Raw genomic sequence first — 27,003 nt, 5'->3', positions numbered from 1 at the left:
AGGATCTGCTGTTAATGTCTTGGTGCCAGATACCACAGCACACCTTCAGATGTATAGTAGAGTCCATGTCTCGATGGTTCAGGGCTGTTATGGCAGCAAAAGGGAGACCTACAAAATATAAAGCAGGTGGTCATAATGTTATGGCTGATAATGTTAGCGCTGTGTGTTTCAGTAATTCACATTAATTTAATAGTTGACAACTAATCGATTCGTCGTTCCGGCCCAGTTCAATCTAGTTGCTCATTTTGTTTTTGTTATGTACATTTTCCAGATGTAAAAGCCAAAGTGGGAAGTTCCCCCTTCCTAAAGTGTGCCACCAATTTCCCTCTGATCCTCTGGCACCCTTACGCCCGTCACTACTACTTCTGTGTTGTGACCGAAAAGGAGCAGCAGAAGTGGCATGCTGTCCTCCAGGACTGTGTCAGGCATACCAATAATGGTAAGTCTAGCCAACTAATGATCAACACTACATCCTGCTCACACATGGGATAATAAATGCACTGATGCACCATGTGCTCACCAGCTTATATGAGTAGTGGCAGTTAGACTATGTTCTTATTTTGGTTGTTATGCTAATGCTCCCAATTGTTTGATGATTAAGTAGTGTAATACATAGCAATTTTTAGGTATACAACACAATAAGTTGTTAAAACCAATACAGGCACCAATGCATAGTAATAAAGAGCCTACCCTGATTCTGTGGGGCAGGTTTATGGGAGAAATATGAACTTTCATTTAGTCTGTGGTGGCCTAGGGCTATAAGCTGAAGAGAGTGGCTCAAAAGCCTTCAAACAAGTTTATCTCAGTTGCAAAATAACATGATGATGCAACAGTCCCCTTTTTAATTAGCAAGTCTCATCCTTATATGTTCTGTGCCAGTATAGTTTCAGTTGTATTTAGTGCATAATTTATTGAGGTTAGCTTTTTTTTTTTTGTGGAGCAACTCAATCCCAGTACTTATCCTGCCCCTCTCCACCATGAAGCCATGTATTTTAGGAAACATTCCTAAGAACATAATAAAGTCATATTGTGGTTGCATATTTCTTTACTCTCATTATCTTGTATCAGAACTGAAGAGCTAAGTGTAATGACCAAACATGGTTATAAAACAAGAAGACCCTCTGCAGTCAAGTGAGAGCCCCTTGTACATACGTGGCTCCATCAGACGTCATAGCTGTTTTCCAGACCACTGATACTTTTACCATTTTTATATAGATATAGATATAGATATAGATATAGATATAGATAGATATAGATAGATAGATAGATAGATATAGATAGATAGATAGATAGAGATAGATAGAGATAGATAGATATAGATAGATATAGATAGATATAGATAGATATAGATAGATATAGATAGATATAGATAGATATAGATAGATATAGATAGATATAGATAGATAGATAGATATATAGATATAGATAGATAGATAGATATATAGATATAGATAGATAGATAGATATATAGATATAGATAGATAGATAGATATATAGATATAGATAGATAGATAGATATAGAGATATAGATAGATAGATAGATATAGATAGATATAGATAGATATAGATAGATATATAGAGATATAGATATAGAGATATATAGAGAGATATAGAGAGATATATAGATATATATATATAGATAGATATAGAGAGAGAGAGAGATATAGATATATATATAGATAGATATAGAGAGAGAGAGAGATATAGATATATATAGATAGATATATAGATAGATATAGAGAGAGAGAGATATAGATATATACACACACACACAGATATACTTTTATCTATATGTTCACATGTGGTTGGCTACTCCATGCAGGAGCGAGTGCAGGAAATCTGCCACCCCATTATCCTAAAACTTGCCTGTCTCCCCGGTCAGAGGCTGGACCTTAGTTCCTATTTTGTATTGTAGATTTCTGAATATACTTCATGCCACCCATGCATAAGTCAATGCCCCAAAAGCTCCTGCTTTTGTAGCCTTTGATATTTTTGAAGGCCTGCCACATGACTTTGGTGTTGAGGTCTCTCTCCAGTCTCTGCTGATGTCTTTGCTTTGCCTCCTGGATGCCAGCTTTCAGTCTCACTCTGCAAATGCTGCTCTTTTGGCTCTACATAGAGCCCTCACCTCTCCATTCATCCAGGCTTTCTGGTTGGTGAATGGATTTTATTGTCTTTACCACATCAACACATTTGCAGATGTATGATGTCACTGATGTATATTCCTTAAGGTTGATGGGGTTCTCCTCGGTGGCGGCCTTTCTGTACAAAACATTACTGTAGAGCTGCTGTAGCCTCATCTGTCCACACTTTGACAGATTTTACTGTTTGGGCAGGAGAAGCAGAGATACATGGAGGGCTAGCATAAAATCGAAGATTTGCATTCAACAAAATTCAGCCTTAGAAGAATCACTTTCTGTAATATTTGCACATGGCAACTATGATATTGGTAATGGTATGGAAAGAAATCGCAGGTCTGTGATAGGAAATTAACTCTAATCTAGAAGGAGTGATATGTGTGTGTGTGTGTGTGTGTGTGTGTGTGTGTGTATATATAAGACTATGCAATTTTGTGTGCTGTTAAGAAGAGACTGACACCTGGTGGGGGCTTGGTATGAGAGGATTTCAAACAAACCCAAAATTAGGATTTACAAAGTGCTGTTGTGGTTTTGATCAGATTTTTATTTTCTTTTGGAAGCCAGACAGCTTAAAGTTATGCAGAATAGTTTAGAGGCCCTGTCTTTATAAATAAAATTGATATTGACATGGCACACTTCACAGTTTAAAATACAACAATAAGACAATACTTACACAGTAAAAGTACAGCAATAAAACATTATAACATACAGTATACGATATATAGTGATATTTAAATCGCCAGGAATAATAACTGACTTAACTCGAAGGAAATGCCAAAGAAATGAGATGTGTTTTTAACAGTGATTTAAAATCTTCTAGAGTTGAGGCAGTTCTGATATGGACTGGCAGGTTATTCCGCAGGTTAGGGGCAGCTACACTAAAGGCTCAATCGCCTCTGGTTTTAAGTCTGCTTCTGGGTACATCCAGGAGGAGGAGACTGGCAGATCTCCCCGCTCTAGCTGGAGTGTAAACATGAAGCTCTGTTAAGTACAATGGAGCCAATCCATTAAGGCATTTAAAAGTTAAAAGTAAGATTTTAAAATCAATCCTGTAATGAACAGGAAGCCAGTGGAGTGAGCGCAACATGGGTGTCTTCTTTCCTGTCAGGAGGCAGGCAGCAGAATTTTGGACTCACTCCAGGCGCTGAATAGATGACTTGTCTAAGCCCACATATAAGGAGATACAATAGTCAAGGTGGGAAGTTAAGAAGGCATTAATCACCCTCTCCAAATCTTTAGGATGGAGATAGGCCTTTACCTTGGCTCAACTGGAAAAAGCAGGATCTAACAGTGGAGGCAATCTGTTTATCAAATTTAAACGCACTATCCAATACAACACCAAGACTCCTTACAGTTGAGCGATTTATTTGAAGTCAATGGACCGAGAGAATCCCCATCAAGCAGTTCAGGATGTCCAAACACTATGACCGCTGTCTTGTCTCCGTTTAGGTTGAGGAAGTTTACGTTCATCCATGTTTTTAGATGTCCTTCATACGGTCAAGCAGAGGCTGCAGTGAGCCCTTTGTTTTAATATTCAGGGGCAAATACTGTAAATTTGAACATCATCTGCAAAACAGTAGAAAGAGACTTCATACCTCTCAAAAATGGAGGCCAGGGGCAGTACCTTTTGATTCCCACACAGTTTTCCAACCGTAACAAGAGGATTGAGTGTCAAAGGCAGCAGTGGAGTCTAAGAGCACTGGGATGGTGGAGACTCCTGAGTCAACAGTTAAAATCAAGTCATTAAAAACTCTTAAGTGCAGAATCTGTGCTGTGACGGGGTTTGAAGCCAGACTGGAACTTTTCCTAAACATTATTATTAATTAAAAATTTTTGCAGCTGGGTAAAAACTACTTTCTCCAGGACTTTAGATAAGAAAGACTGTTTAGAGATGGGCCTGAAGTTGAATATAACAAAGCTGATAGGAAGTCTCATTATTGTTTGAAATCCAGCCAATGATGGTGGTGTCGCCTCCATGTCGTGGATGCAGTCGTTGGTGGGGCCTGAGCACACAGCCTTGGGGGGGCTCCGGTGTTGAGCATTAGAGTGGAGAAGGTGTGTACGCCAATCCAAACTGTCTGGGGTCTGTTTGTGAGGAAGTCCAAATATCCAGTTGCAGAATGTGGTACTCAAGCTCAAAGTGTGAAGTCTGCTTAGTTTCATAGTAATAGTTGCTACAGTAACAGACATTAGGCTACAACAAAGAAATCTAGTTTATGAGAACGGAGTAGATGTGGTATGTAGCTCATAATGCACAATTACAAATCAAGGTATGTTAAAATATGAATGATTGTGTAGCATTTGTGAGAGAGAGAGAGGTTGCTATAGACTGAATGAAAAATGGTATTGATATTTATAGTAGTGTTAATGATTATTATAAAAATAATAATAAGACTAGTAACAAATTGTAGCAGAGGGTGTCGAGCAGGAACACGGGGGCAGCAGGTGACCCGCAACCACAGATCCAGACCCCACAGCTCCAGAGCCAGAAACACCTGCAGGAAGTGATAGGAGGAGAGAGGAGAGGGACGAGAAAGCACAAGACTACGGGAAAGGGGAGAAGTTGTGTTAGTAACATGCTTTAATGGGATAAGGTTGCATACAGAGGGAGAGAAAGTAGAGGAGAGAGGAGCTCAGTGCATCATAGGAAATCCCCCGGCAGTCTAGGCCTATAGCAGCATAACTAAGGGATGGTTCATCCCTAACTATAAGCTTTATCAAAGAGGAAAGTCGTAAGCCTACTCTTAAATGTGGAGATGGTGTCTGCCTCCTGAACCCAAACTGGAACCTGGTTCCACAGGAGAGGAGCTTGATAGCTGAACACTCTGGCTCCTAGTCTACTTTTGGAGACTCTAGGAACCACAAGTAACCCTGCATTCTGGGAGCGCAGTGCTCTGGTGGGGTAGTAAGATACTATGAGCTCTTTAAGATAAGATGGTGCCTGACCATTAAGAGCTTTGTAGGTAAGAAGAATGATTTTAAATTCTATTCTGGAAGCCAATGCAAAGAAGCTAAAACAGGAGAAATATGATCTCTCTTCCTGGTTCCTGTCAGAACACGTGCTGCAGCATTCTGGATCAGCTGAAGAGTCTTAAAGCCCCCCTCCAGCCAGTTTTAACTGCAGTTTTTGGTTAATGTTCTCACTACACTGTAAAGTTTAGTACACTTTACTGTCTGGCAGGTGTAGTACCCATGACAGAAACTAATGTGCGCGTGTCAGCTGTGCCGTGTCAATCATACAGTCGATTGTCCTGTCACGCACTGCACATGATGACTCCCACTACGTTTTATGGTGCGCTTACTTTACCGTGGGGGGGTGGGGGGTGCCTCTGCTGATGCATTGGTAAAACGGCCGTCAGTAAAATGCATGTTGCAGACTGTATATAAGACGGTGGCAGGTGCAAGTGCGACGTGTTTTCTGTCATCTAACACCGCACGCATTGACATAATGAAAATGAACACACTAAACCAAGAGGAGGAAACTAAAAAAATAAAATGAAGACCCTCTGTTAGCTACCTTTCTGCAATAACTATGCTAGCTAACTACACCTGGCTAACTTCAACTTAGTTAACTTGGCTAACTAAACTAGAAAGACAAACCAACAATCAGACACAGAGAGACATTAAGTAAATGTCTGATAATTGGTTAGCTAGCTCACAACGATGTTTATCGGTTTGATGCTCTGACTTAACGAGGCATGACGGTGCACCTGCGCAAGCTTGGAGAATGACGTACGACTTATGGAATTACTATAGTCATACGTCACCACCCCATTTTAATAACTAAGAAACTTTTGCAGCATTAAGCACAAAATTAAGCTATTTGTCAAAAAATATTTGGCGAACTATGTGGGTAATCAACATTGTAAGCAAATATGAAAGATCATAGAAGTGTCAAAATACATTGGAGGGGGGCTTTAATGGACTTTTTCGAGCAGCCTGATAATAGGAAACTGCAGTAATCCAGCCTAGAAGTAACAAATGCATGACTAGTTTTTCTGCATCATTTTTAGACAGGATGTTTCTGATTTTTGCAATATTACGAAGGTGAAAAAAGGCAGTCCTTGAAATTTGCTTTGTGTGAGACGACATGTCCTGATCAAAGATAACTCCAAGATTCCTCACAGTGGTGCTGAAGGCCAGGGCGATGCCATCAAGGGAAACTATATCTTTAGATAATGCGTCACGGAGGTGCTTAGGCCCCAGAACAATAACGTCAGTTTTATCTGAGTTTAACATTAGAAAATTACAGGTCATCCAGGTTTTAAAATCTTGAAGGCATATTTGAAGTTTAGCTAACTGATGTGTTTCATCTGGCTTGATCGATAGATATAACTGAGTATAATCTGCATAACAGTGAAAGTATGGAATGTTTCCTGATAATATTGCCTAAAGGAAGCATATAAAGTGAAGAGGATTGGTCCGAGCACAGATCCTTGTGGAACTCCATGACTAACTTTGGGGTGCATGAAGGACTCGTTAACATGTACAAACTGAAATTGATCTGATAAATAGGACTTAAACCTGCTTAGAGCGGTTCCTTTAATGCCAATGAAATGTTCCAGTCTTTTCAATAGGATCTGATGGTCACTGGTATCAAAAGCAGCGCTAAGATCCAGAAGCCCAGTACAGAGACAAGTCTTTTGTCTGATGCAATTAGGTCATTATTAATTTTCACCAGTGCTGTCTCTGTGCTATAATCTCTAAATGCTCACTGAAAATCCTCAAATAAACTATTGCTCTGTAGAAAGTCACACAGCTGTTTGGCGACTGCTTTCTCCAGAACCTTAGAGAGAAATGGAAGGTTAGATATAGGTCTATAGTCGGCTAAAACATCCGGATCAAGTTTGGGCTTTTTCAGAAGAGGTTTTATTACAGCTACTTTAAAGTACTGTGGTACATAGCCTGTTGATAAAGATAGATTGATCATATCTAGTATAGGTGCTGACTAAGGGTAAAACTTAGACCTCTTGGACCCCTTGTCTAAGAGGCAGGTTGATGATTTAGATGAAGAAATTATTGAAGTTAGTTGGTAAAGATTGAGGGAAGCAAAACAGTACATATATCTGGCTTTACAGTTGTTTCTAAGATTCCTGAGTTTGGAGATAAGTTGGTGCCAGTTGAGGGCAGGTCTTGGTGAATTTTGTTTCTAATAGTTAGAATTTTATCATTAAAGAAGCTCATGAAGTCGTAACTACTGAGAGCTATGGGAATACTTGGCTCAATAGAGCTGTGACTCTCTGTCAGCCTGGCTACAGTGCTGAAAAGAAACCTGGGGTTGTTCCTATTTTCCTCTATTAATGACGAGTAGTACGCTGCTCTGGCATTACGGAGGGCCTTCCTATAAGTTTTAAGACTATCTTGCCAAATTAAACGAGAATTTTCCAGTTTGGTGGAACGCCAATTCCTCTCAAGTTTCCGCGATATTTGCTTTAATTTGCAAGTTTCAGTACCATGGAGCTAACCGTCTTTGTTTTAGTATTTTCTCTTTTAGAGGGGCTACAGAGTCGAGTGTCATTCGGAGCAAGCCTGCAGCACTATCAACAAGATGATCGATTTGGGAGGGACTGAAATTAGCATAGGAGTCCTCCGTTACTTTGTGACTTGATAATGAATTTAGAGCTGATGGAATCGCATCCTTAAATCAGACAGACATCTTGTATAGAAATTTGTGCCCAATGGCATGAAGTTCAGCAATACAAACTCAAAAGTTATCAAACAGTGGTTGTATAAAGAGGGATTCTGTGGGAATACTATTAAATGTTCAATTTCAATACCGTATAACAAAACAAGGTCGAGGGTGTGGTTAAAACAGTGAGTCGGTTTATGAACACTCTGAGAGAAGCCAATGGAATCTAACAGAGAGATAAACGCAGTACTAAAGCTGTCATTCTCAACGTCCACATGAATATTAAAACGGACAAAGTTATTATTGTAGGGGATTTTAAGGACTAAAGTTGACAAAAATTCTGCAAATTCAGATAAGAATTCAGAGTACGGACCAGGTGCAGTGATTTCCAACTTGGGCGTGAAAGACTAAGAACAAGGCTTTCAAATGAGTTATAGTTTAGTTTAGGTTTAGAGCTGATTAGTAGGCTAGAGTCGAAGATAGCTGCAACTCCACCTCCTCGGCCTGTGCCTCGAGGAATGTGAAATCTTGTATTATATAATGAGTCCTTTTGGGATGAATCCACAGAATATAACTATGCATTTCCTCTCAGGTTTACAGAGCTTTTTAACCTCATTTAACTTTGGTTATATGACCGACTGATTTACTGCTTTTGTTTGGTTTCAGCACTCTCATCAACCTCATTTCCAGCAACTTGCTTCAGTGAAAAAGATCTGATGAATCCACTGTAAACTACTTCCCCTGCACCATAGAGCAGACATACAAAATTAAAAACTACGCCTAGGTGGTGAACATAGTGGAGCATTTACACTCACTGGTCACTTTATTAGGTGTACCTTACTAGTACCGGGTTGGACCACCTTTTGATTTCAGAAATGCCTTAATTCTTTGTGGCATATTTTCAACAAGATGTTGGAAACATTCCTCAGAGACTTTGGTCAATATTGACATGATAGCATCACGCAGTTGCTGCAGATTTGTCGACTGCACATCCATGATGCAAATCTCCCGCTCCACCACATCCCAAAGGTGCTCTACTGGATTGAGATCTGGTGACTGTGGAGGCCATTGGAGTACAGTAAAGTCATTACTATGTTCAAGAAACCAGTTTGAGATGATTTGAGCTTTGTGATTGAGCTACTTCCAGCTTTGCATTATCCTGCTGGAAGTAGCCATAAGAAGATGGGTACACTGTGGTCATAAAGGGATGTAATGTAAATGTAAATGCTCCGTACTAGTCTTTTCGACCACTCAAAGCGCTTTTACACTACATCTGCATTCACCAGTCATACACATTCATACACTGAGCCTAAGTGCTCAAACGGAAACTAGCATTCACACTCATTCATACACTGGGGCAAATCGGGGTTCAGTATCTTGCCCAAGGACACTTCGACACACAACCAGGGGGAGCCAGGGATTGAACCGCCGACCTTCCGATTAACGGCCAACCCGCTCTATCTCCTGAGCCACAGCCGCCCCATGTCATGGATGGACATGGTCAGCAACAATACTCGGCTAGGCTGTCGCATTTAAACGATTCTCAACTGGAACTAAGAGACCAAAGTGTGCCAAGAAAATATCCCCACACCATTTCTCCACCACCACCAGCCTGAACCATTGATACAAGCGGGATGGATCCATGCTTTCATGTTGTTTACGCCAAATTCTGACCCTACCATCTGAAAGTCGCATCTGAAATCAAGACTCATCAGACCAGGCAACATTTTATCGATCTTCTGTAGTTCAATTTTGGCAAGCCTATGCAAATTGTACCCTCAGTTTCCTGTTTTTAGCAGACAGGGGTGGCACCCGGTGTGGTCTTCTTCTGCTGAAGCCCATCTTCTTCGAGGTACGACGTGTTGTGCATTGGTATTCTGTATATCTTTGTCTGCCCATTCTCTTCTGACCTCTAACATCAACAAGGCATTTTCATCCACACAACTGCTGCTCACTGGATACTCTTTTTCAGACCATTCTCTGTAAACTCTAGAGATGGTTGTGTGTGAAAATCCCAGTAGATCAGCAGTTTCTGAAATACCAACCCGTCTGACACCAACAACCATGCCACGTTCAGAGTCACTTAAATCTCCTTTTTGTCCTCCTTTTAAACTTCAACAAGTTGTCTTGACCACGTCTACACGCATAAATGCATTGAGTTGCTGCCATATGATTAGCTGACTAGCTATATGTGTTAACAAGCAATTGAACAGGTTTACCTAATCAAGTGGCCAGTGAGCGTATATTTTAGTGACCAACTTTCTGCCAAATGGAAAATGTGCTTATTTGCTAACTGCTTACAGCTACTAATATTCCCATCCCAGGTTTGTCAGAGGAGAACAAAGTCCAAACACCAGCCTTCACTGATGCAGTACGACTCTACCGCCAAGCCCAAGGGCAGTATGGCACTTGGGAGATGATGTGTGGTGTACCATCACAGGTAAGCATGGCAGTAGTAACACAAGTAGGAATGATATATTCCATATTGTAGCGTGTAAATCAGAAATCTGACTGCATGCTTCCTGTAAACAGGTCAGGTTATATCAGCGCATGTAAATACATTTTTGAAATTCCTCAATTTGATTTCTCTCACTAAACTGATTTGTGTGTATGTAAACTTGGTGAAACCAGTGTTTCCCACACATAGACTGGACAAACTAAATGTTCTCCAGCCTCTGTTGTTCTTTACCTGCGACTTGCATTGCGCAGGGTGTGGCTTGCGCTGGGGGCGAGACCCGTTAATAACTTCTTGCAGGTCTAGTTTTAGAATTGTTTTCTAAACTGCCTATACCCCCCTTATTATATAAATATACTTTGCTATTGAGCTATTGTTTTCAAAATATTATAGTATTTTTAATATACCTTATCTTATTCCTGTCTGGTAATTTATCTAGCTATCGTGACATGAAATCTTATATACTGCAGTAGAAGATTTTTAAAGATTTCACTCGTGGTTATATTGAATGTTGTGTCAGCTGCTGTGTTCAATCCAGGGTGCTGCATAGCTGGAATTCTGTAACTCTGTGTTTCACAGAGTAATGTGTAATGTGCAATGTAAATGCTCCTGTATAGCACCTTTCTAGTCTTTTCGACCACTCAAAGCGCTTTTACACTACATCTGCATTCACCAGTCATACACATTTATACACTGAGCCTAATTGCTCAGAAGGAAACCAACATTCACACTCACTCATACACTGGCGGAACAGCCGCCAGGAGCAAATCGGGGTTCAGTATCTTGCCCAAGGACACTTCGACACGCAACTGGGGGAGCAAGGGATTGAACCGCCGACCTTCCGATTAACTCGCTCTACCTGCTGAGCCACGGCAACGCAATTTATGACTGCTTATAAACTGCTGTAAGTCAACACATCCCGCAGACTCTCAAACCAGTTTAACGGCAACTAAATAAAACTGTAACGTTACATGATCAACAATAAATCTGTAATCTGTTTGCAGCCAATGTTAATAATTAACATGATGGCAGTCAGCGGGACGTAAATGATTACGTTAATCGACTACCACAAGTTTGGCAAACAAACGCTTATTCATCTTTTAATAACAAACGACAGTCGGAGTAGCTAAAGCAAGAAGCAAGCTAAAGTTAGATGGCCAATGCTGAACTAAACATGTTTACTAACCTCAGGTTACTAACCTATTTTGCGTTCAGCGCTTCTTTGTTTGGGCCTTGTTGTATGAAGTTTTAAAGCCAAAGTTTATGATGGATGGAACAGCAGCTGCCGCTGTTTGTTGTCCTCTCTCACGTGTGGCCACTACGTGTTGCGTAGGCAGGTTCTAGGTAACGCAGGGAGGGGAATAACAACAAGCTCACCAGAGGTTTCCTGAAAATAAACCTTGTTCACGAGTCCCGCACCTCGAGTCCGAGTCAAGTCTCAAGTCTAATGAGGATGAGTCTCAAGTCAATTCTGAAGTCACTGTCTGTGCGACTTAAGTCATACTTGAGTCTGAGTCTCAAACTCGAGTCCCCATCTCTGCTATCACTCACCACACCATATATTTTAAAGAGGTTCACTGTTTTGCAATATTCCTGGTCTAATCCAATTTTTTTTTTTTTGTCAAAGGTTTGAGCTTGTGGCGGGGGGAACACACAAACATTAAAAAAAAACTAAAAGACACAGCCAGCTAAAGAACAGCAATAAACAGGTGACATAAGAAAACAACTGAGGGAGAATGAAAAGCAGAAACGGTGAAACAAAATAAATGAACAACACAGCACAGCCATGAGAACTAGAAGAATAATAATAATACATTTAAATAAATTACTTAATGAAAAGCATAAAGAATAGTTCACATACCTGTGACAACCATGGACAACCTAAATTTGTGTGTGTGTGTGTGTGTGTGCATAAGCCTGTCACAGAATGTAGTTTTTAGTGAGCGTGGGATGCCACAACAGCACTGCACAGATCCCAGCAACAGGCAGGCAAGAACCCCAGTAGCCAGGGCACCTCCGAAAGCGAAAAGGACCGGAGACCACACATCCCGGGGACAGCCATGGTCTGCCCCAGGGGAGAACAACAGAGAGTCGTGCTGGGGAGCACCACACACATACACACCAGCCTCCCCTCAAAGGAAAGGGACAGCAGCCACCCCACGACAGCAGCAACAGCCCCTCAGCCCCAAGAGGCTATTCACTAAGTGATAGAGTTGATCAGGGGGGACCAGAGAGACTGGAATTTTGTCAATTTGTGTACCTTAGCCATATCGATAGGTCTTCACATATCTTCTGCCAGAACTTTTGGACATTGCCACATAGCATACATGTAACTATCAGAGATGTTACCTGAGCAGTTAAGGCAGATGTTTGCCTAAGGCCCATTCTGTACGTTCCTGTCCTGTATAGTGTGTTCTATGGAGAGTTTTATACTGTAGGAGTTGTAGATTGGGATTTAAACATATTTGTATCCAGAGGTTTTGGTCTGGACTAATGAATAGATCTGTCTCCCACTTTAAGAATAGGAAAGAGACTGAACCATCTGTTAACATGTTTATCTTTGATAATTTTGGGGATATCAGGATTGTTCCAGATTGGAGTAAGTCTGCATGGGATAGTTGATGACCTAGATATTTTGAGAAATTCCCACTAGGCTGTCAGGGAAGTGCTTATGTTAATGCTTTTAAAGCAGGTATGATGTTTGATACTGGAGCTGATGAATGGCATATCGGAAATTTGTATTTCCTTGCAGAATGTTTATGTCCGTCCATGAGTGGTCCAGTGGGCTGTGATTCATAAATTTTTAGATATATTGTAGTCTGTTGGACAGGAAGTAATTAGCGAAATTTGGCAGTTCTAAACCACCACAATCTTTTGGTTTTTGCAGAGTTTTTAAACTGATTCGAAGGGGTTTATTTTTCCACAAAAATTTAGAGAGGTTTGAGTCCAGTGACTTAAACCAGACAGCATAGGGTTGGGTGGGTAACATTAAAATCACAATCATGAGAATATCCTATCGTGGGGCCTCTCATGATTCCCACCACAACCTGTTTTCAAACAAATTGCGATATATTGCAATTTATTATCTTTTTTCCAACTTCAAATTGTGTCCCCAAAGGAAAACTCTTTTTCTCGTGGACTGATAAAGCAATTGATTTTATTATTATAGTACCAAAAAGTAAAATTCTCACGTACAATTTATATAATAAAAGATCGATACTTGACCTCCGTGTATCGATACAATATTGCTACGGAAAATCTCGCGATACTATGCTTTATCGATTCTTTTTCCCCCACCCCTAAAAACTGTAGTTGATTTTAGGTAGGACCATAATTTTTGTGGTGGCGATTCTTCCCATGAGTGATATGGGCAATATTGTCCATTGCATGATGTCATCCTCTACTGATTTAATTAAAAGCGTGTATTTTAGCCATACTCTGGAAATCACACATCACAGGTAAAACAAAGGATTTATTCCAATTAATGGAGTAGTCTGAGATGGATGAGAATTTGTCTAAGTGTGATTGTCTGAATTAAAAATACATCTTACTGAAGGTGTGCTGAACCATAGTGCTCGAGCTACTGGATACAGTCTAGTTATACCAATGTATTTAAACGCTTGTATGTGGAGATGTTTGTGATTGTATTCCCTTGAGTGTGTGTGTCTTGTTTTCTTTGTAGATCCTGTCCAACCTGGTGATGGAGGGCCTACTCCCTGAGCTGAGGGAGCTCATCTCCCCCCGCTTGAAAGGCAAACTACACGAGAGGCAGAGGAACTGGATGTTGGTAAGATACTACACCACACACATTCCACTTTTGAGAAATAAATAAAAATATGTAAGGTTACAAGGTAGATTTGTCATTTTACAACACAGGGTTGTACAAGTTGTAGTTCCCTTTATGCTACTCACAAAAAGCAAACATTAATACAGAAATTATAAAATGTTTAGGGTTGACCCCGATTAGTCGAAGATTCGATTATTCGGTAGGAGGAGCCTGACACCCAATCTCACAGTCGAGTCTTTAAATTATCTTAAAATATCAATATATAATTTTGTAAATAAACATGTGAAAAGAAAGAAGCTTTCAATAAATCTTTCTAAAGTGTGTGTGTGTGTGTGTGTGTGTGTGTGTGTGTGTGTGAGAATAAATCCAAAATGGTAATTAAGGTAGGGGTCGTCTCTGTGTGTGTGTGCGCGTGTGTGGGGGGGAGAGACAGAGCACCAGCTGCGACAGTATTGTGCAGGGTTGTGTGTGAACTCTGCAGGACTTTCGGATCATTTATTACCATTGATGAACCACCCAAAGAATATTAAAATGGTTTTCAAACGGTATGTGGAATTGACCTGCAAGGAACCGCAACGTGCATGCAGTTTTCGGCAAGTCTGCAGAAATTAAGGCAGATGGGGGAAGGAGCTGCTCTGCAGTCTGGTATCATAGCAGACACTTGTGTATTTCTGTGGGTACTGTCCTTTAGTATCCTTTGGGCTCTGAAGGCACTTCACTGATATCACTGATGCTCAGGAGATGGGTACCAATGATCTTCTGAGCGGTTTTAATCCCCCGCTGCAGAGCCCTCCGATCCTGGGCCGTGCACATCCCATGTTAGTGATGTTTCCAGTCAGGATGCTTTCTATTGCTCCTCTGTAAGAGTTGACAAGAACTTGGCGTGGGAATTTGGCCTTAAGTTTCTGAGCTTTCTTCACCAGCGTGGAGATGTGAGATGACCATGTCAGGTTCTCTGTGATGCTGATTCCCAGGAACCTAAAACTGATGTCTGTTTCTTTGTCTCTTGGCGGGCTCCGGTGTTGATTGAACACTAGAGTGGAGGAGGTGTGTGCGCCAATCCTTTGTTTGGGAGGAAGTCCAATATCCAGTTGCAGACTGTTGTATTTTATCCCAAAGTTCTGTCTTTGTTGATCAGTTTAATGTGGGAGATTGTGTTGAGTGCTGAGCTGAAATCCACAAACAGCATTCTGATGTAGGTGTTGATTTTCATTGTGTGAGGGCTGAGTGGAGGGCAGTGGAGATTAGTGATAGGCCAATTAATCTTGCTGATATCTGGCATTTGGAGATTATGGGCATGACAGAAGATCTAATCTAAAACCATTATTGGCTAGCGTTAAATATATATTGTTATACTGTTGCAGTTCAATGGCATCACTTCTGACAAACTGTACCCCACTCTCCCTTAAACACCAGTCCCATTCTGAAATATACAGCAGTATATTTGTTGTTCTGTTTCATTCATTAATAAAACTTCTAAATCAACACTTTACTGGCTGTTATAACTATGTACTGTATATTAGATTGTACATCGAATAATGGAATTATAAATGACTTTGTTTTGAGATCGGCATTATATATCAGCCATCAGCCACCCTGCTTTCTAAATATCGGCATCAGCTGTTGAAAACCCATATCGGTCAACAACTAGTGGAGATGGCATCATCTGTGAATCTGTTGGTTCTGAAAGCAAACTGGTGAGGGTTCAGTCTGGCTGGGATGTTCTTCTTTTTGTGCTGGAGAACCAGTTTCTATAAACTCTTCATTAAAATGGGGGTAAGAGCGACAGTCATCTCACCAAAAAGCAGCTATTTGCTCTGATGGTCTGATAGACCAAAAACGGGGGCGGGGGAGGGTTTTGTAGCTGCCAGGAATATTCATGTAAACATGGTCCAGGAGATTGCCTCCCCTGGTGAGAATGTGGGCGTACTGGTGGAATTTAGGATGAAATGATTCTGAAGTCTGATTAAAATCACCAGCAACAATGAAAACACTGTCCGGTTGTTTTGTTATGTGACTGCTGATGACCTCAAACAGTTCCTGTAAACTGTCCTGTCCACTCCGCGTTTGAGCACCAAGCTCTTTCTCTGGTCTTACCGGAGTCTTGTGTCCTGTCAGCACAGAACACACTCCACCCGTTGAGTGTAATAGCTTGATCCAGGATGTTGTGGTGCAGCCAGGTCTCTGTAAAGATGAGGGCACAGCAGTCTGATTTCCCATTGCTGAGTTAGCCTGAGTCTTATTTCATCCATTTTATTTTCTTGCAACTGGGCATTGGCCGGGAGCAGGCTGGGAAATGGAACAGCTTTAGGTCCAATCAGGGTTAGCTTAGCTCTTATCCCAGCTCGGTTTCCTCTCTTCCTGGTTCGATCACACGACCTGCGGTGACGTTTGTTACAGCTGGTCTGGTTGTCAAGACGTGAGATGCCATGACCAGTGATCGTCCCAGTTCTGCTGCACTGTCTGATCCCTGCACTGCCTTTTCTGAAGTTGATGAGTGTATTTCTGTCATAAGTACTGTATTTTTAATTTTAAAAAGTATCTTACTCGTGTTAACACCCAGTTAATTTCACCCAATCAAAAATCCCTTCTATCGCTGTTGTAAACTGCAGAGACAGCCAGGAGGATGAGGCTAGTATGTCCCACTCAAAACCAAAATGCCAAGTACAGCAGGGGTGTATATGTGGTTCACTTAAACTGAGCAACTGAAACGAACAGGAGAGTCTGCCTTTTAAATTTTAAGTTTCCTGTGTAACTAGATTTGTGACGCCGTATACAGCCTGGTGCATGGCCAGTGTCAGGCCCAGTATGAGATGGTCTTGCAGAAGTGTGCGGCGACCCACTCCTCTCTGGAGGCCTCCATACGAACAGATATGGACCAGATCATCACCTCCAAGGAGCATGTCACCAACAAGATCAGAGGTTAGTGAGAGAAGGCATTTTGATCTACTGATCTTTTTTTTTTTTTATACCTTCTTTTTTAACTTGTATGCATGGTCTGAATTGTTAAATTATTCTTTACTGCTAAATGAAATGTCTGGAGTGAGCCACGAAAGTGAATACGGACTAATTATAGGCTCTGACTGGCATGCTGTTATGTGCTGACAGGAGTTGTAAAAGGGTTCAGAGCTAAACAACTGGCCAGACAGAGCTCCTGTCTGTGCTTAATGTGTAGGACTAGCTTTAATTTTTAAGCGCTTGTATGTCCTTAAATTGCCAGATTAAAACGATAACAAAATAAACAGTTTATGTTAAAGCAGGAGACAAATGCACTGATGAAATCTGTAATTAAATAAAAGGTACAGGTTTTAAAGCCTAGTTTTGGAGTTCCATTTTCATTTAAATATTAAATATTATAATTTTAATAATTAGCTTTTTATGTTGCATTTATTAATGTGGTGTTTAAATGCAAAATGAATTAGCCAACTTGCTATTGCTTCTTTAAATGCATGATATTATTGAATATTATTAAATATATATTCCAGTGGCACTCTTCAAACTCCATTTTGATAATCCTTTCATGAAGAACTACAAATACTGATGCATAATGATATTTTCCTGTAAATATAAGTAATCTTGCTAAAATATCCATGACTTCTGACATTTCTGCATCAGAGAGTATTAGCTAATCATTTTAATCACCACTGCAAATTCTAGCAAATGTCACCAAATATCAGCTGCCACCGTCATCAGAAACGTTCGTCGCTTCACATGACTCTCATGTGTCGAAAAAACATATTTCCTCATTCTTTCTCTCCCCACATGCGTCTTTTCATTGCGTCTTAGTCCCGCCCACCCAGGATGCATGGAAAGACGCAAGGAAAGGTGCAAGTGAGGGAAATGTGGATGCAATTAAGAAACATCAAGGTTCTACTCGAGGTTTCTGCCTCTTAAAAGGGAGTTCTTCCTTGCCTGTGTCGCCTAGTGCTTGCTCATGGTGGAAATTGAGAGTATGGTCTAGACCTGCTGCGGTTATGAATGAAAACATGTTACGCAGGTAACGTGACTGCAATTACAACTTGCATATATATTTTATTGCTGCTAATAATAATAATAATAACTTTGATTTATATAGTGCCTTTCACAAACCCAAGGACGCTTAACAAACCAAAAAAGGGGGGGGGGGTGAGGCCAGGGGAGACTAAAGCCCATAGCCCTCAGTGAAGAGGTGTGTTTTAAGATGGGTTTTAAAGGTTATTATAGAGGAGGCAGAGCGGATGGCAAGAGGAAGCTTGTTCCAGAGTGATGGTGCTCCGACACAGAAAGCTCTGTAACCAAATGTCCTGAGCCTGGGATTAGGGACAGCAAGCAGGGGCTGTGACTGAGTTTAGGGATTGAGTAGATCTGTGAGGTACTGAGGTGCAAGTCCATGGCGAGATTTGTACGTCAGTAGGTGGATTTTATATTTGATCTGGGACTTATCTGGCAGCCAGTGAAGCTTATGACCTTTTAATGGTAATTTGCTACTGCATGTGCTTTTTCTTTTTTCAAAAGTGACTTTCTTTAGTTTAGAGATGATATCATCAGCCGATTCTATTTTTATGTCTTTTGTAAGAACTATAATTGACAGCATACACAAAGGTCTGGTGTCTATTCAGTCGTTCATAATAAAAAAACTCACTTAACTAACCCTGCCTATATTTATGACAGACATCCAAAAGGCCTTTAATTCATTTTTCCATGCTGGTAAATCTGAATGAATAATATTTTGGTGCTCATTGTCCTCATAAAATGAACTAAACGACTGTGGAGAATCTAACCGATCTAATGATGTGTAGCATGTCCATATTGCCAAAAGTTTAAACATTTTATATTTGTATGCACAATCTAAGCAGCTTAGAACCAGCTCAAGCATCCAAAGAACTTCGAGAAAGCTAGACCAGGCTTCAGATTGAGACTTTATTTTTTAAAACGTGTACCGACACCAGGCCAGTACAAGGGACAGGCTTGTAATTGGGACAAGGCTTTTAATTGAAGTTTCACGGTAAATAACTTTTTAACTTGTAACTTGTAGCAGGTGACAGGACCTTCTTTCACTCTCATCCAAACAAATCTCAAAATAAAACCATACTCCTGGTTAAGCTACTGGACAGAGCTTTTTGTACAAACAAAATCCAACGAGGCTCAGTGTTTCTCACAGAACGACAGCTTTGTTGGGGCTGGGGTAATATATTTTTAGAAAATATTTGAAAGAATACATTACCCTTTTCCTAGTAGATTATTTCTCTGGAAGTCTCCACCTAATGTTAGTGTTGACTCTCAAACTGCTTTCATCTGCTCAATTTGCTCTGAAACTATGACCTTACATGTTTAGCCCCTCTCTTGTGTACCTCGTCCCCCCACAGCGGTTGTTCTCCCCAAGGCTGAGAAGCTGCTGATGGTAAGTATCCAGCCTTACATCGGCTCCATTCTTGACGCCTTGATGGAGCCCACCAGCCGAGGCTTCTCTGAGGTCCGCAATGTGTTCTTCAGGGAGCTGGTGGACATGAGTAAGAACACCGTCAATGAGGGAACCAAAGAGGCCGTGGCACAGGTGAGGAGGTTGAGGAGGAGATTAAGCATAAGCTCCTAGTGTGGGCTGTCCTTGCTGTGATGGCAACATGATTCATATGAAGGTGATCACACCTTTCAAGAGAGAATAATATTACACACTGTAATTTGAAGTCCATGTAACTATGAAATCCAAACCGGTAAATTATCCAGTATGGTTTGTGAAACAAAAGTGAAAATACAATAAATATTATATATAAAAACGTTATATACACGTTTCGTACAATTCTCCCCCCGTCCTTCCCTTCTCCTCTTCAGCACATGGAGAAGATCTCTATGCTGGCCTTCCATCCAATAAAGATGCAGAGCTGCTATGAGAAGGTGGAGCAGCTGAGTCTGGAGGGTCTGCAGCAGAGGTTTGACGTCTGTAGCCCGTCCGTGTTTGTCCAAAGGGCCCAGATCCTCATGAGAGAGGTAAGCTCCAGTACTGCAAGTACTTGCTATAGCCACGTGTTCCACCAAAAGCACCCGGGACTTTTGGTCCTAGGATCTACTTTTCAAGGTACTAAAAGGTTCCTTCAGCCCATTGTTGTGTGCGTTTCCATCATCAGTTACCACGATCCATGAACAAAATGTAGGATATTTGAACATCAGATTTGACTAGAATATAATGAAAAACTACAGGCTTTGCTTGACCACTGAAAATAGATTTTTTCTTTTTCGTGTGTGTGAAAAATAATGAAGAAAACACGATAAAGTTTGTTACAAATTTAATAACAAACTGGATAAAGCCAGCAAGTTGTTAAAGAGGTGGTATTGTGCTTTTTGGCTTTTCTCCTCTCCTTTATTGAGTTATATCTTTTTTGTGCATGTAACAGGTTTGCAAAGTGAAAAAGCCCAAAGTCCAGCCCAAAGGGAGTTCCCATCTCCCACAGAAAACTCTGCTCTGAACCGCTTGAACACAGCTCGTTTGTAGTCCAGCCTTTACTTCCCTTTCATCCTTATGACGACACAGGGAAGAAGGCTAAATGCGACTCATAATGCTCGCTGAGCGGCTAGTCCGACACGCCCTCAAAAACAGCGGTGGAAACACAATGAGCTGCAGCACACAGCTCTCCTCTCCCTTCCAAACACTAGCTCCCCTCCAGGCAGTCAGTGGACAGGAAGTTGTTACTGTGATGTAGAGACAGAGCTCAGTTAAAACTTTATGGATGAAAGATACTTTTGTTACAGATTAATAACTCACCACTCTGAAACTCTTGCTACAGTCCATGTTGCCAAGCTGGTCGGCAACATGTACAGCTGAACTGAAGCTGTTTACCGGCGTCTCACTGTCCCGCCCTTCTCTGCTTCTGATTGGCTAGTAGTCCTTAACTAGGAACTGTGCATGTGCAACTCCCAACAAAGATCATTTAGAGACAATATGTATCACTTCATAGCTAAAAAGAAGCCTTCAACACAGGGTGAAAAGAGGAGCTGCAGCAATGTGCAGTATGGAGCATGCAGATTATTTTTTTATTGTGTTTTCTGAAAATGAAACCATGTAAACCTGTTCTGGTACAACCCCTAAATAGGATTTTGAACCTGAAAATGAGCATAATACCACCACTTTAAAAGAACTCCAGCACAGAGAAAGAAACACATTCATAAAATCGCAAGAGATCAGCTGCAGCACTCACGTTTGGGACCACCTGAGTTTTGGAGGAACATGATTTTTAACAAGCTTTATTACCTCCTGTAATCAGCTGGCCCAGTTTGTTTTTGAGATGAGGAGACAGACTTCGGCTTTGTGTAAAAACTTCCTGACTGAACTTAAAACAACTCCAGACCCAGTATATAGCGTAACTCCATCAGCTGTTCGCTGGTAACGCATAGTTGCACGCTGGCTGCTGTTTCCGAGCAATACATTTAATGACGACATACGATCTCATGCCAACATTGGTGAGACCCGTGTGGCTCTCTGACTGTTGAATGTGATTTATTGGTTTGCAAACAATGGTGGAAAAAAGAGGAGCAGTTGTAGAGGATATATATATATATATATATATATATATATATATATATATATATATATATATATATATATATATATATATATCTCAAAAAATAAAGGGAACAATAAAATAAATCCTAGATCAGAATGAATGAAATAATCTCATTAAATACTCTCTTTCTTTACATAGTTGAATGTGCTGACAACAACATCACACAAAAATTATCAATGGAAATCAAATTTATCAACACATGGAGGTCTGGATTTGGAGTCACACTCAAAATCAAGGTGGAAAACCACACTACAGGCCGATCCAACTTTGATGTAACGTCCTTAAAACAAGTCAAAATTAGGCTCAGTAGTGTGTGTGGCAGTCTGTGGTGCAACGTGGCGTTGGTGGATGGAGCGAGACATGATGTCCCAGATGTGCTCAATTGGATTCAGGTCTGGGGAACGGGCGGGCCGGTCCATAGCATCAATGCCTTCCTCTGAGTGTTGCTTCCTAAGTGGACAGTTTGATTTCACAGGAGTGTGACTGACTTGGAGTTACATTGTGTTGTTTAAGTGTTCCTTTTATTTTTTTGAGCAGTGTATATACACAGTGAATGGGATGGTGCAACTCTTATTATGGACTCTCTGAGACCATGCAATATGTAGCAGTAAAGTATATTGTATTATTAACTTGTGTATATATTTATGCTAACGTATAAAGATTTTCTTGGTTAGTTTATATCAGGAATGATCTTTTACTCAAGTAAAAGTATTAATGCCACACTAAAACTGGTTGTGGGAGACCTGGGTTAGATTACCACTGTGACACATACACCAAAGTGTCCCTGAGAAAGATACTTACCACCAAGTTGCTCCAGAGGCGCGCAACCTCTGACATACAGTGGGAAGTATTTGATTGGTTCGTAGGTGGAATTTTGTTTTAGATTCCGTCTCACAGTTGAAGTGTACCTATGATACAAATTACAGACCTCAACATGCTTTGTAAGTAGGAAAACCTGCAAAATCAGCAGTGTATCAAATACTTGTTCTCCCCATTGTATATAGAAATTTTAAATCACTTTGGATTAAAATGTCCGCTGAGTTAATAATTTATAATCAATAAAAGTACTCAATGTACAAAATTGGCCCATGTCTCATTTACTCATGAATGAACTGAACATTTCCTAGCATTAGGCAGCCATCTACCTTGTTTCGTTAACTGAACACTTTATCTGTATTTGACATCAATACATTTGTGAATTTGTCTGATTAGATTGAATGCTGGAAATGTGTTCAGTTCAATTCCGATGTTCACTATGACCAGAACGACAGTCTGGTCACCTTCAATTTCCTGTAAAATACATAGGATCCATATTGTGGAACAATGTTAAACAGCTCCCAGGGCAGTCCCGGTCAGTGTTGAACACTTTTATATTGGAGTCATTTGTTTATTCTCTTGTGATTTTTGTGACTCTTGTGTTCTTATGACTTTTCTTAGCTGTGTTTTTATGTTTGAAAGTAATAACTCTTTACATTTTTGAATACAAGTACATTTTTATTAACTTTATTATTGTTAGATTTTTCAAATCGCAACTGGGGGAGACCCATGATAAGCATTTTAGATTTTTGGCCTGCCTTAATATATTCTGTTATCACTTTGTAAATGTTCTATTTTTATGAGCTATTAATTAAACAAAAAATAAAATAAATAAATATAAATAAAAAAGAATTATCCATAGATCCACAGATTAGTTTGCTAAACTCAGTTTGTCCATCCTTTCCTCATGTAAAAATGAAATGCATTGTTTGTTCAAGTAACCTATGATGTATAACATGACATATTCTTAATACTTAACCATAGTATTTTAGTAATCTAAATATGGATGTTAAACTGGTGTGTAAGTTGAACTTTTACTTAGGACCTGTTAGTGTAGCCTTAGTTAGAGTTAGCATAATGTCATGTACATGGCAACAAAATGGATATTGGATGGATAAGGCCAATTTGCACGTTTCGCAGCAGTCGCTGGCTAAAATTGAAAGGCTGCTTTTGTCAGCTTTACTAAGAATTGTGATGGCAAACCATTGTAAACTGCAAATGTGCTGTACATGCAAAATAGAAAGCTTTTACAGGGCTAACAGAAACTAAAGGGGATGGGGCTTAATTGGACTTGGTTGAAGATATAGATATAAGATGTTACCTACAAAATACTTGATATGTTTAGTTTTTCTGCAGTAGCAGATGGCTATAGGTTGACCAGTGAGTGGATCAAATCTAGCTGACGAAGAGGTCAGTATTTGAGTTTTGCTGCCACAGGGAATCACTGAGTTACTAACTACTGAATTAAGCCTTATAATGCTGCAAAAGCTTGGTGGATTATTTTGAATTCATTCGTTGCCCTTGGTTGAACATGTTCCCCCATCTGTTGTGGGACAGATATACTGTCCCTTCCTTTTGCTCAGAGTTTGTGGAGGGATTGGTCGAGGTTCAGCTTGTGCTGCTGCACCGCCCTCTAACGGTGTGAAGTTTAAATATGTGTGTGTTCAGGTACATCATTGGACAGATACAGCAGGGGGCAGTGCATTATTATTATATTTTAACCTTTGAATACATGTAGATTTCACCAGACATTTTTACATACATCAGTTAGTCACCATTTCCATATGTTACAAAGTTTGGACTGCAAATGATATTGCTTGCAAACCTTTTAGAACATACTACCAAAAACATATTCTTGCCATTTATTACTTTTTTTCTATTACTTATCAATGCCAAAATATGGTAAAACATAGTCATATTTTAACGCTGTCCCTATAATAACACATTGGCCTCTCTCTCTGAATGGGTGCTTGTCCACAGCAAATGGACGATGCAGTGTATACATTTGAGCAGATGCTTCACCAGAGTCTGGAGTCTCAGGGTACAGAGGAGCTCTGTAAGGCCATCCAGCGCTGCCAGGACAGAGTCATTAAGGTGAAACACACACACACGGAAGATGCTATTAGATATAGACTGTGGCTGTGTCTATATAGTGCACTATATTTACCCTTGGAACAAAGAAAATGGTGTGTATACTGCTCACTATAGAGGACACCATTGTGTCTGGTATATAAAGAAAAGTGAAAGAGGCAGTTTTATCTCATTTTTTTATATACTTTGCAGTGGAAAAAGTTCCAACACTACAATATAAACATACTCCAGTACAAGTAAAGGTCCTGCATTCAGAATCCTACTTGAGTAAAAGTATAGAAGTATTATCAGCTAAATGTACTTTGGGTGTTAAAAGTAAAAGTACACATGGTTGACATTTTTGCAAAAATGATAGTTGTGGTGAGAAAGAAGGGGGGAAAAAACACTAATTAAATAAATTTTTTATGTATTTTATATGAAACATTTTTTGTGTTTGTTTTTTTTAATGTAAGATGAATCTGAATGTCTGAAATGTAGTGGAGTAGAAGTAAAAAGATGCATTAAATGAAAATACTCAAGTATCTCAAAATTGTGCTTAAATACGGTACCGGAGTAATTGACTTTTCACTACTGATGATGTCAACTCTCTGGTGTCAACAGTTGTATCGTGAGAGGACATGTTGCCTTTTAAATTTAGTTTTGAAAGGAAGCAGTTCACTGAGGAAAAATTTAATCTCTAAAGTCCTACGGTGGTATTAATGCTTTTTCTTTTTGTTCTTTTGTTTGTTGTCAGAAATTTGATTATGACAGCAGCACAGTGAGGAAGCGATTCTTCCGTGAGGCTCTCCTCCAGATCTTCATCCCTTACATGCTGAAGCAGCTGAGCCCGTCCTGTGCCTCAGTGAGTCTCGAAGCATTTTTTCACCAACAACCTGGACTGTCATTTACTGGCAATGCGGTTTATGTATTGTGTTGTGCAGTGTCATCTAGTTCCAGATGAAGAAGACACAACATAGCGTGATAGTAATAATAAGAATAATACTTTTGAGCCAAGTCACATCCTGAAATGAGAATATTTAGACAAAAATAAATAAATGTTAGCTTCAGCAGTTGAACGGTTTTGACTGTGAACGCAGGAGCTGCCACGCTTCCAGGAGCTAATCTTTGAGGACTTTTCCTCCTTCATCCTGGTGGAGAACATCTTTGAGGAGGTGGTGCTGCACTCGGTCATGAAGGACATCACAATGGGTCAGTCTTCTGCAGTGTTACTCTTCCTGTTTGTTTTTACACTCACAAAACATTTCTCTTTTTATCTTAACTTTTTAAAATCTTTTCCAAAGTAGATATCGGCCCACATACACTAAACAAAAACTTGCTAGTCTTAAACATAACAAACATACAAAACTACGGAAGCAGAGCTTGGTTACCTTTTGTTATTTTGTTATCTCTATCTCGGGATGACATGAGAAATATTTTCAGAAAACAAAAGCTTGTTGGCAGTGTGTGTTATTGATTCAACTGATACTGTCAGCAGCCTCAACACGGTTTCTACTCACAAAGGTTCCCTGCCGGTTGTATCAGGGCAGGGTTTCCCTTCTAAAAGTTTCATCCTGAGCGAACACCCAAGGCTTATCTTATAGGATAGGATAAACTTTAAGAGCCTTAGTAGGTATCACAGAGTCTACACAGAAAGTGATGACGCTGTTAGAACCTGATCGTTGATATAATGGCTATTAAAGACCTCTATAATGTGCATTATTTGCTTCTTTGTCCACTTGTTCCCAGTAATGTAATTGTTAGTGTGCCTCCTGAAAATAACTATATAATCTGGTTGTAATTGTAGTCTAAATAGAACAAGCACTCAGAAATGCTGCACACAAAAGGTACGTATGTTTGAGTTTTCAAGAAAATATATTTGAATATATTTGTTGTTACATTGTTGCAGTAGTTATAGAGCAATAGTTGAAATCTTTGACTAGACAACAACTAACATCTGAGAACCACTTAAAGGGCTTTCACACCTACTTTGTGTGAAACCTCCCCTGGATCAAACACACGAAATTTGGTCTCTGTCCAGATTAAACTGAACCATGGATGGTTTGGACTTTCAGACCATTTACTGGAAGTTCCTGTGGTTGCTGTGTAAACTGGAAACAAACAAATGCACGGAGAAATGCACTGAAATAAGGATACAATTGTAAATCGGCCGTGACAGCTCAACTTTTGAGACAGACGGCCACAAAGGAAGCAAACTACCACTCACCTCTTTGGTCTCTCCTCAAACGGAGGTGCCGAAGGATTGCTTGCAGTCTTCTCCCCTTTCCTGCAGGCGACGATATAATGTTCACACAACAAGGCCAACAAGACTAATGTGAACTAGCCTCGAGTTTAGTTGGTGCTGCAGGTAGCAATGCCATAATAACAATATAGTGGCAACGATATGCTGTCCGTGGAACTGCTTACAAACGAATCAATGTCAAGTATACAAAGACGCACATAGATGACGACAGGATGCAAGTATGTCATGCAAAGTTCTTTAGTGTGCTTGCATAATTGCGATGTGAAACCAAACCAAAACTAACTGAACGTTTCAAAATGTATTAAAATATGAA

The 27,003-nt window shown here is 40.1% G+C and overlaps 1 protein-coding gene across 1 annotated transcript in view; it reads left to right on the top strand.

Moving 5' to 3' along the window:
- Nucleotides 1-27,003, top strand: part of LOC119891659 (protein Niban 2-like) — a 53,883-nt gene that overhangs the window by 24,440 nt on the left and 2,440 nt on the right. The window contains exons 5-13 of the mRNA XM_038703451.1: nucleotides 272-439; nucleotides 10,092-10,207; nucleotides 13,905-14,009; nucleotides 16,769-16,931; nucleotides 19,355-19,542; nucleotides 19,818-19,973; nucleotides 24,341-24,454; nucleotides 25,185-25,292; nucleotides 25,528-25,639. Coding sequence (XP_038559379.1) covers nucleotides 272-439; nucleotides 10,092-10,207; nucleotides 13,905-14,009; nucleotides 16,769-16,931; nucleotides 19,355-19,542; nucleotides 19,818-19,973; nucleotides 24,341-24,454; nucleotides 25,185-25,292; nucleotides 25,528-25,639 — 1,230 coding nt within the window. The remainder of the gene's footprint in view (nucleotides 1-271; nucleotides 440-10,091; nucleotides 10,208-13,904; nucleotides 14,010-16,768; nucleotides 16,932-19,354; nucleotides 19,543-19,817; nucleotides 19,974-24,340; nucleotides 24,455-25,184; nucleotides 25,293-25,527; nucleotides 25,640-27,003) is intronic.

This window comes from Micropterus salmoides, unplaced genomic scaffold, assembly GCF_014851395.1.
Source record: "Micropterus salmoides isolate LMB-PRFRI ecotype aquatic unplaced genomic scaffold, ASM1485139v1 Ms_hic_scaffold_7, whole genome shotgun sequence".
Taxonomy (NCBI): Eukaryota; Metazoa; Chordata; class Actinopteri; order Centrarchiformes; family Centrarchidae; genus Micropterus; species Micropterus salmoides.
This window is presented reverse-complemented; position numbering and strand designations above follow the sequence as displayed.